Consider the following 11,245-nt stretch of genomic DNA (forward strand, 5'->3'; position numbering starts at 1 on the left):
GAGTTTAGTTCCATCCATCATCTCATTCACACCTAGGGACAATTTGGACTGGGCATTTAACCTGACATGCATGTTTTTGGAATGTTGGAGGAAACCTACGCAAGCACCGTAAAAACATGCAAACTCTGCACAGGAAGGTTGGTAGCTGGACTTGATCTCATGACCACAGCGGACGTGCTAGCCACTTAGCTGCCGTTCTGCCCCGAGAGTTTAGTTAAAAAAAAATTCATGCTCAGAAAGATGTGTATTATAACTATTAAGGCTTCACTTGGATACTTTTGGGAGGGATATAACAGACAAATTATTTTTTTCATATTCCAAACATTTGCAATTTACACGAACAATTTGAGTTACTAGCACGATTCTGGAACATATTAAGTTCATATGAAAAGGTACCACTGTATACAAGAAGAATTCCATCCTTACTTTTTCATTCAACTTGTGTGGGAGAAGAAGAATCCGTTGATGAGGAAAGCAAAAACAAAAATTTAGATTTATTAGAACAATGTATGAAAATGATTTATTTACTTTAACTCAAAAGCAAGCCAAGAACTAAGCGTCAGTACCGTGGATTCTGGACTACAGAGTGCACTTGTTTAAAAAATGCATGCTCAAATTTAAGAACGAAACTCAATTTTGTCTTGAAAACCGCCAACCGCGAAATTTGGTGCTGATGGCTTTTTCTGCAAAACACCAACGGCACTGTGAGCACACCTGACATGGATTACAGCTGCTTCATTTTTCAGCTCTGCTCTGAGTTGTTTAGATTATGTGTTTTCTGATGATGTGACCGTTTAAGATAGGGATTACAAAAAGATGATTACATACATTCTACTGCGCTGAAAGAAACACGAATAAGGGCTGCGTCATGTAAAAACGTAAGATAAATATACCGTGCAGTATGGTGCCAGATTGCAACACAGACGCGGGAGTTGTGTTTTTGTGTTGTCATCAGTGGTTGCCACAGTATCAGACTAAATTGCATTTGCTTGTTATCGTTCCTCAAGGATTAGAGGAAAGTTCAGCGACCAGACATTGAGAGCAAAAATACAGAAAGAGAATTTTAGCATTTTGGATAGATATCGATATATTCTTTTGCTGTTCCAACCTTTATTTTTTGAAACCTGAAAGTTGATCCGTCTCGCATAAACATGATCAAAATCATTGAACTTCATTCAACTTTTCAGTTTTATAATAACATCTTAACATAACCTAAATCATTATTTAATTTTAAGCCTTTGAAAAGACGAGCTAAGGCACACTTTTTTTGCCATTACTGAACTATTCCGGGCCCCGTGAGAATCTGTTTCCTACCATGCGTTTACTACTACGCGGTTGACACCCCTGTTTTAAAGCAATAAACCTTGATCTGATAAAATATTTTTATTTGTGTCGTATTGTTTTGAGGGGATTTAGAGTTCACTGTCTGAACTGCCAAAGCACATTCTTTCCCCCCAAAAATGTACATGTATGCTATGTGTGTCTGCATTTTCTTGCCATTTCACTTAAACATATACTTTCAAACTTCAGAGAAGATATGTGAAATAAAACAATTCAATTTTGTTATACCTCGAATATATTGAAGCCAATGTGAAGATTCTGGATCAAGCGCCTGTGTCTTTTGTCAGCCCTTTGAATGAGTGTTACCACTATATTCTGTTTTCCAGTTTTCATAGATTCTTCATTTGTGACCTTGATCCGGTATTGTGGATTAGTCCAGAAACTATCTAAAGGGAAAAAAGCAATGTTAACGTTTTGAGTTCATTGGTATATTTTTGCTGTTAATGATGGTAAGTGATCTTGATTCTAAAATCTTGCCTTAAAATATTGTCTAATGTAACTTTACTGGTCCAAATTAAATTGTACATAAGGCTGTAGTACATTCATGTCAAACTGAGTTTGGCTAGGGGGTTGTACCTAAACTTTATATTCTCAGATGGCTTGATCAGTAAACAAATGTCTACGCCAAATATTTAGCTTTGTTTTCAGTACTGTTCTTTATCTTCCAGCCTATACCTGCAGCCTACCCCAAATAAGTACTGATATTTTCTGAGCATTCACAAATAATTAGATCAAGAAGGTTTTTGTGTTTGGCATTAAATGTCAATGTTTCATTTAAACTGCTGAGTAAATGTAGTTTTAGATATGAACCAACTCACCACACTAAACAAACCCAAGTGGGATGAAAATGTGAAAATATAATTTAAAAAGAAATACAAAATAAGAATTTTTGTAGTGAAAATGCAATAATATTAGATACAATTATCAGACTGGGCGTATTTGGGTATTAATGGTGTGAATTTCGGGGATGAATAAAGTATCTATCTATCTATCTATCTATCTATTGAACCTGAGAAAATACTGTATGACATTCTCTTTCACATGAAACCATATAAATCCATTTCTTTAATTATCTGTGCAAACAAATGTTGTACCTTTTTCCCCCTCCCTCTCTTTGCACTAGTGCAGTCTACTTGCTACTGCTGGCTGCTGAAACTATTATTATTTATTTTACTATTATATCATTCAACATAGTGAACACCTCTTCACAGAGGTAGATGAATAGATATCTTTTACAACTTTACTGCCCTTCATATCATAACTTTTGACATAAATGAGCCAGAGACTTGGTTCTTTTGTTGACATAATTGGTCGAAATAAATCATTCAGCGGGCCATATACTTGACATGCCTGCTGTAGTGCATTAGTTTTGAACCATCGCTGCTTCACCTCTATTATTCATGCATCCTCCTGCAGTGATTCCTGCAACCCGTCTACCCCCAAAAGACGATATCTTCCACTGGTCAACATTGTTGCCATCAAGAAAGTTGGGAAAGGGCGAGCAGATATCCAGATCCTCAAAGAATTTACAAAAATCTTCAATGGTCATCCTGTTCATTTGGGGACACAGCAAATTGCTTTTTTAAACATATTGTAGATCTTAGAAATATGCAAAAACGCAAAAATTAATCATGCAACGAAAAGTCATCTACATGGCAAGCATAGCACTCTATGTGGAGTTCTTAGAAATATTTTACCAAAATTCTCCATCGTCACGCACTGAAAGTTTCATCTTTTGGCGATCGGTATCGCTCACTGTCTGCCACAAACAAGAGCTGAGGACAAAGAGACAATTTGGTGGATCATCATGTCCAGAGCTTTCATACGCTACAGCAAAAGGGTTGTATTTTCCGCACAATAAGGCACACCAGATTATAAGGCAAAACCCCAAAAATTGTCTTTTGTCATATATTTTTCACATAAAAGGGGCAACAGACTACAAGGGTCATGACTATTGAGCCGTGTGTATTCGTGTACTGCCTTTGGGCTCTTTATACACCTACTGCATATACAGTATTAGTGCAAAAAGTTATCAGTCGATAATTGTGGCTAACCAAAATCGTTAAATATTGTACAGTGCCTTGCAAAAGTATTGCCCCCGCCCCAAGAAATATGACATATTGCCATATTTTAAGCTTCAAACTAGATAATATAAGATAACTAGATGAATATATAAAATATTTCTTAAGATTCATCAACATACGATACACAATTGTGAAAAGAAACCATTATTATTTAACATGAAATATTGTGTTAAGATAAACACCAATGAAATGTAAGGGTTGAAAACATATTGGCCCCATTTTACTTAATACTTTTACTGCGGACACAGTAAGTCTTTTTGGGTGTGTCTCTACACGTTTTGCACATCTTGAAACAGAAATATTTTCCCATTCTTCCTTATGAAACAGCCCAAGTTCCTTAAGGTTTGATGGTGAAGATTTGTGCACTGAATTTTAGATCTTTCCACAAATGCTCTATAGGTTTGAGGTCTCAAATTTGGCTTGGCCATTCTAGCACTTTTATATTGTTAGTTTTAAACCATTCCATTGTTAATTGTGCTTTATGTTTAAGGTAGTTGTCCTGTTTGGAAGGTAGACCTAACCCCATTCTTACGTCCCTTGCAGACCTCAGCAGATTTTGCGGCAGACTCACCCTACATTATCAGCATACTATATAAAAACAATATATATGATAATAACAATGGCACTGTCAGTAAGAATTGTGTGTATATTTCTAATCCCGTTCACTCTATTCTGTGGTACGTATATAATGCACTGGGTAATAAGGCGCCCTTTCAAGTTTCTGACTAAAGTAAGGTTTTTAGGTGCGCCTTATAGTCCGGAAAATGTACTTCTTACTCTATGTGAATTACCACACAGCTAACATTTCTTACCGATCACTCCAATCCCCATTCCATTCTACTTTCCCCCAAGGATTCCACAGTCGCACCAACTTCACAATTTTACCAGAACTAGATATCTATTAAGCAGAAAGTGGCATTGATAAAAATCAATTTAGACGGCTATTACCCTTGTTGGCAGCAAATAAAGGGACTTAGAATACTTGACACATATAAGACAAAAGGTCACCTGCAGGGCACCTGTTACAGTGTAGGCATGGCCAAGGACCAGTCCATTTCTGGAAACATAATCGTCTGTCGCCTAAGAAAAAAAAATCACATGGATGTTACTTTTTGTGCAATAAAATAAAACTCAAGTTCCATATCTAACATTAAATGTACAGATCAGTTATTCAACGGGGATCAGATTCATCTTAAAACTCCACATCAAGTTCACGGTGGGAATTGGATTATATTTACTCTTGACCAGTGTTGAGAATAACAGCGTTATAAAAAATGCCGTGACGTAACAGCGTTATTTTTCTGGTAACGGGAAAATGTAACTAATCATTTTTTTTCCACCATTACACCGGTTTTAGTGTTACTGTTTTCCGCTCTCACCCGAGTAGTTTTGTCACGTCTTTTCAGATCATGTCAAAATAGCGATCAAACTTAAAAGTTTTTATTCAACACCTTAATCCTAGGTTTTCTTTTACAATAATTTAATTTAATGTTAAATATTTTCTAATGTCTTGTCCATTATTCATTACATTGCTATTACATTGCTGGCTTTTGTTAAAATTGATTTATACTTTGGTGTTTCTGCTAATAATTTTACCACTCATCAAACCTAGAACTAATCTAGAAGCTTTTCTTTCACCTGACTAGCAGCATACGGAAGGGTTACACTTACTCCTTGGGGTGTGCCGCAGACCATGAGGGTTTTGGAACTTCCGGCTCTGTTCATAAACTCCCACAAGTTGGCTGACGCTTCTGACAGCTTGATACACATATGTACACCGCCTGTGAAATCCATCATAGCTTCTGAAGGAGTTCCAGCTCGCATATCCGTATAGGAACCGCATATCCTAGCAGAGTTCAACAAATATCAGCCTAGGTAATGGATTGCTGTAATGGAATGAGTGCAGTTCTAAAAGGGGGAAAATTAATTTGTCTTTTACTTAGCGTATGCTTTTTCTAACAACGCAGGCCAGAACTCATCCTGGTTTTTGGAATGAACGAAGATTAGCCTGCCATCGATGGTTGGTAGTTTGTCATCGATGACAACATCTACCCAGATTCCAAATCTCCAGAACTAGATTTTGAAGACAGAAAATTATAAATTGGTCAAACTCTTCAGCTAAGATGATAATCAGGGGTATGCAACTTGAAATGTTGTTAGAGCCATATTGGACCAAAATACCCAAAACAAAACCACATGTTTGGAGCCGCAAAAAATTTAATCTTCATATTGACCTTTTGCATGTGACGCCAAGATGCCTTCTCTGGCAGAATGAGAACAAAGGTGATTAATCCCTATGTGGTGGGAAAGCTTCTAAGCCTGATTTGGATTTTTTATTCCTTTTGATAAAGACAGAGGATGACAATGTTTATCCCCAGTCAAACAGAGGCACAACACTTGACAGCCTGGCAGCCCTAGTCTAGGATTTTCAGCGAACATTTTTTACAAGGTACATTGCATGTATTTTTGAGCAATTTAATGTCAAGTAGGTACAAGTCACATCAGAGACACTTAATATAATAACTTCTTTAGTTCTAACTCGCTACGTTAGTGGCCCTCTGTTTCCAATTCTCACTATGTAATTGAGCTGCTTTGATTGTGATTGACCAGGGATTAAGAATAGTAATCTTCCGAAAATCACATCTATTGAAACTGTTATGTGCTCTACCATAATGCTTATTATGCTGAAAAGAACTCTCAAATTATCAACAGATAAAATGAGAGACAAACGTTCAGAAGAGAAAAGGTCACTTTGCCAAAAAAAATATAAAAAACATACTCAAAAGGGATTTCTATACAAGATGCAAATGCCCTGTGCTTTACTGTTCTATCACAGTTCCCCAAAATTTAGATGCCAAGTCATTTTAGGGAATATTTCACGCTGTGCATTTGTCGGCAAAACAAAGCACAATAACGCATACCAGCTACGATGAACTGGTAAGCATCTACATTTTTACAAGCTTTTAGATGAGCACCGGTGTATGGGGATACTCCATTTACAACAAAGTGGTACAGATTGGGTGGAATGAAATCAGCCAGACTGGAGGATTTGTTTACATATGTGAACATCCTCCATGGTTGACACGCCTCTGCAACATTGCGTGGACATCGGAGACAGTGCCTCTGGACTGGCAGATTGGGGTGGTGGTTACCCTCTTTAAGAAGGGGGACCGGAGAGTGTGTTCCAACTACCGGGGAATCATACTTCTCAGCCTCCGTGGTAAGGTCTATTCAGGGGTACTGATGAGGAGGGTCCGCCAGGAGGTCGAATCTCGGATTCAGGAGGAACAGTGTAGTTTTCGTCCCGGCCGCGCAACACTGGACCAGCTCCATACCCTATGCAGGGTCCTTGAGGGTGCATGGAAATATGCCTATCCGGTCTACTGTACATTTGTTTTGTGGACTTGGAGAAGGCATTCAACTGTGCTCCTCGGGAGGCCCTGTGGGGGATGCTTCGGAAGTCTGGGGTAGTCTTATCCGGGCTCTGCCGTCCCTGTATGCCCGGTGCCAGAGTCTGGTGCGCGTTGCCAGCAGTAAGTCGGATTCGTTCCCGGTGAGGCTTGGACTCCGCCAGGGCTGCCCTTTGTCACCGATTCTGTTCATAATTTTTATGGACAGAATTTCTAGGCGCAGCCTTGGTGGGGATGGAGCCCGGTTTTGGGGCCCCAGCATTTTGCAGATGACGTTGTGCTGTTGGCTTCCTCAGGCCGTGATCTTCAGCTCTCATTGGAGCGATTCGCAGCTGAATGTGAAACAGCCGGGATGAGGGTCAGCACCTCTAAGTCTGAGACCATAGTACTCAGCCAGAAAAGGGTGGCATGCTCCTTCCAGGTTGGGGATGAAATCTTGCCCCAAATGGAGGAGTTTAGGTATCTTGGGGTCTTGTTCACAGGAGATCGACAGACGGGTCGGTGCAGCGTCTGCCATCATTTGGACCCTGTACCGGTCCGTCGTGGTGAAGAGGGAGCTAAGCCAAAATGCAAAGCTCTCGATCTACCGGTCGATCTACGTTCCTACCCTCACCTATGGTCATGAACTTTGGGTTATGACCGAAAGAACACGATCCCGGATACAAGTGGCCGAAATGAGTTTCCTCCGCAAGTGTCTGGGTTTTCCCTTAGAGATAAGGTGAGAAGCTCAGTCATCAGGGAGGGACTCAGTGTTGAGCCACTGCTCCTCCGCATTTAGATGAGCCAGTAGACGTGGCTCGGGCATCTGATAAGGATGCCTCCTGGACGCCTCCCTCGGGAGGTGTTCCGGTCATGTCCCACCGGCAGGAGGCCCCGGGGGCGACCAAAGACATGCTGGAGAGACTTTGTGTCTCGGCTGGCCTGGGAACGCCTCGGGATCCCGTCGGATGAGCTGGAGGAGGTGGCTGGGGATAGGGACGTCTGGGCTTCCCCTTTAAGGCTTCCCTACCCCAGATAAGCAGAAGACAATGGATGGATGGATGTGAACATGTCAGGAAGAAGACTATCGCTCGGTAGCAAACATTGTTATTTCCATCCACAGTTTCTCTAAAAAGCGGCCTCCGACAAGGTGAGCAACCTTATCAGACAGCTGCATAATATTCGATTGACTAGTCATTGCCAATGGTTTTGAACAGTGTAGTCTTTATTTGTTGTTGTAGTCTGTTTGTTTGCTGCTGTTTACTGGCCTCGTCCACTTTTTACTGGGTTACAAAGTACTTCACAGTGCTCTACAAATACATTTGATTTGATCAATTTCTGATCTTTTATGCCAGCTGTTCTGTGTTGAAGTTCCTCAAGATCGAAACATTTGGTAATTTTTCACCTTGAAGTGGAATATCCCAGTGTAGTTGTCATTAAAAGTTTGCTCGAGAGGAACGACTTTCTCAAGGATTTCATTCTGGAAAGTTAAGGATCCAATAGATGCAAGAAACCAACAGTTTCCTGTGGAAAAATAGTGAGGAGACGTTACTCATTGAAAAATGAATGCTTCAAAAATATGGTGAACAAGAGGACTCCCCTACCAAGAATTCCTTGGCCAAAATCAAATCTGGACGTTCCGCTTATTATGAAATTTGGATTATGGGAAATTTTCTGAAACACACATAAAGATGCGTTAGCGCAGTGGTCAGCTAACGCCAGACCACGTGTCAAAAAAGACAAATAATTAGCCTTTGTTTTTGCTTATGCAGTTCCTTATTTTTTAACCTATAAAAATTTAAAGAAAAAACCTTTTATGCGTGTTATACTGAGGTTTTACAGTAGCAAATCAACATAATTGATCAATGATTTGATGAGTCAACAAATATCACCGACCACTTTTGCTCAGTATTGGGTGCAATGGAAATAAATCCCGGTTTGCGGCGGGGAAGTGCTTAATCCTGACCTCTAGACTACAAAAGAAGTTCATCATGACACTTTTTTTACAGTGCCACGTTGTACAACATTGTAATGAAAACAATCTTGTACAATATTTAGTTTCCTGTGATGAACAATAATAAAACAGAACAGTTGTTAAATGTAGTTCTACTCAGGGTATTATACTTGATATTGATGCGCTTGTAAAGGCAAAAACTTTACAAGCCAGCAGCAGCAAGTTAATTTCAGGAGTACAATAAGATAGTGGGGAAGAACGATTGATGGCACAACTGAGAGTCTGAGCAAATCATTAAAAATAGGATGTATCTGGTTCCATGTTAAAGACAGTATTTTCTCAGCCTAGTAGTTGTGTCTGATGTTATTGCCCATTCACTGCGAAAACTCTTCCGTTTACTTCAAATATGACAATTAAGGCAAGAATATTTGTATTCATACCGCCAACTTGAGTTTGTTTAGTGTAGTGAGTTGGTTCAGATGTAAACCTGCATTTATTCAACAGTTAAAATAAGCAATTTGTTAAGACAGTCATTGCTATTGACAGTCATTGTTGGTGAAAACATTTGCTTGGAAAATATCAATTTTCATTCGTGAATATAATTTGTAGGGTAAGACAAAAATGTAGACTGAATGATCCACCTATCTATTTACCGAAGCAATATCCCCCTGATGGGAGGTGGTTAGAGTCTAAAACACAACTACTTCACCAAAATTTATTCCACTTTGCTCTTCCCAACCTGACACTTAACAAGGGGTGAGTTGCAGTGCAAGAGTCAAGATTGCTGAATGATAAAGCCGGTAAAAAATAGCTTATTAACTTTGACATTGTGTATTACTGACCCGGCCAATTTAAGAAAATAAAGTCTGGATCCAGCCCCCGAGCCAAACTGAGTTTTACATGCCTCCTTTATGAGCTATTTCCCCCCATTTAGGACCTCATCAAACAGGCCTGTTCAAACATTTTAACTGCTTCTAAGATGTTAACTACTGTTAGGATATAGAAATGTTGGTCCTTAAACACAAGTATTTAGTTCAAAGGTTACCTTGCGGTACATTATATGATTCAATATACATTGAAGTCACTCACCACAGGTCTAAGCCAAACCACTCGGTCAAAGTCAGAAGGAGGAAGTAAACCTGAGCCAATGGAGCTCCTGTCAGGAGGGAATTTATCGTCTATGTACCTTACATTTTGGCCAAGGCAGTACTGTTTTAGCTGTTGGAAGTTTTGTCCCAAGAAACCGTGGTCTGAACCTCCATAACAACCCTGTTTGTGACGAGCCTCCATTATGTTGAGGCAAACACCTGGCGCAGGCATTGTCAGGATGAGAATCTGGAGAAAGACAAGCAATGTTCTCAAATGGGACATTTTGGACAGAACAGTGCAGTCAAACACGCATGGATTGATGGATAGATCCGTAAGTTGGTCTGTCAGACGGATTTATTGATACATCAATAAAAGGGTTAAACCATCGATCGATTGAAACAGAAATATTTTGGAATTGTCTGAATCTACACACACATTTCAGTGTGAAAAATTTACAGTTTATTAGAAACTCAAAATAGGTAGGGGAGACAATAGCACATTTTGAACTTGCAAAAAGAACTGGAGTGTTAGGATCTTACACAATTCCTTCACCCAGAGTGCCCCAACCGAGGTTTGAACTGGGCACTACACACCTGTGTTCAACTATCCTAAACCCTTTTAAAAGGACATTTTGATCTCCACACGTGGTTGGGTCATTGACATTTTCCTTTTTGTCTGCCATTGTCCTCCTGTATTTTCAGTACTACTTTAATATTCTCCTACATTTCAGGTTAGTTTGTTTGTTTACAGTTTCTTTGTTCCCTGCGTTATTCCATTTCTATTTTCTGTGATTCTAGTTTTTACTTTGTCCAAAAAAATAATCTTTTATTTCTAATATGTTGTTTGTACAATTTAGTTGCTTTGTGCCCACTTGTGAAAACCCTCCTTGTTTTTGAGCACCCCTGCCTGCAGTTCGTGCCTACCCCACATGGGTCCATCATCTTCTGCCAATACTTAACATCGAGAGGACTGATGTATTACCCATCCCTGGAACCTTTTCTTTTTGTTAAATCTCCTAGGTTACAAAATCCACCCTAAACTAAACCAAACTGCCATTACAAAGTTGACTCAACACTTTTGGTTTTGCTGACTCAGCATTTCCCCCAGAAAAAAAATCCACTCACCCAGACCAGAATGACATTGAATATCAACACCATTAAGGAATGTTTGTGTGCCTGTCCACCAAAGGAAAGTGGAAGGAAATTAGATATGAATATCATCTTTTAATAGATAGATAGATAGATAGATAGATAGATAGATAGATAGACAGACAGACAGACAGACAGACAGACAGACAGACAGACAGACAGACAGACAGACAGACAGACAGACAGACAGACAGACAGACAGACAGATAGATAGATAGATAGATAGATAGATAGATAGAT

The 11,245-nt window shown here is 39.5% G+C and overlaps 1 protein-coding gene across 1 annotated transcript in view; it reads right to left on the reverse strand.

The window, feature by feature from the left end:
- Positions 1-10,088, reverse strand: part of LOC148351438 (calpain-9-like) — a 33,954-nt gene extending 23,866 nt beyond the window's left edge. The window contains 10 exon segments of the mRNA XM_088354948.1: positions 1,552-1,727; positions 2,731-2,891; positions 3,039-3,116; positions 4,238-4,323; positions 4,434-4,482; positions 5,080-5,271; positions 5,365-5,498; positions 8,220-8,338; positions 8,419-8,488; positions 9,858-10,088. Of these exon segments, the coding sequence (XP_088211074.1) occupies positions 1,552-1,727; positions 2,731-2,891; positions 3,039-3,116; positions 4,238-4,323; positions 4,434-4,482; positions 5,080-5,271; positions 5,365-5,498; positions 8,220-8,338; positions 8,419-8,488; positions 9,858-10,088 (1,296 nt within the window).
- Between the last annotated feature and the right edge of the window lie 1,157 nt (positions 10,089-11,245).

This window comes from Urocampus carinirostris, chromosome 15, assembly GCF_059441175.1.
Source record: "Urocampus carinirostris isolate Australia breed hairy pipefish chromosome 15, RoL_Ucar_1.0, whole genome shotgun sequence".
NCBI classification, from domain to species: domain Eukaryota; kingdom Metazoa; phylum Chordata; class Actinopteri; order Syngnathiformes; family Syngnathidae; genus Urocampus; species Urocampus carinirostris.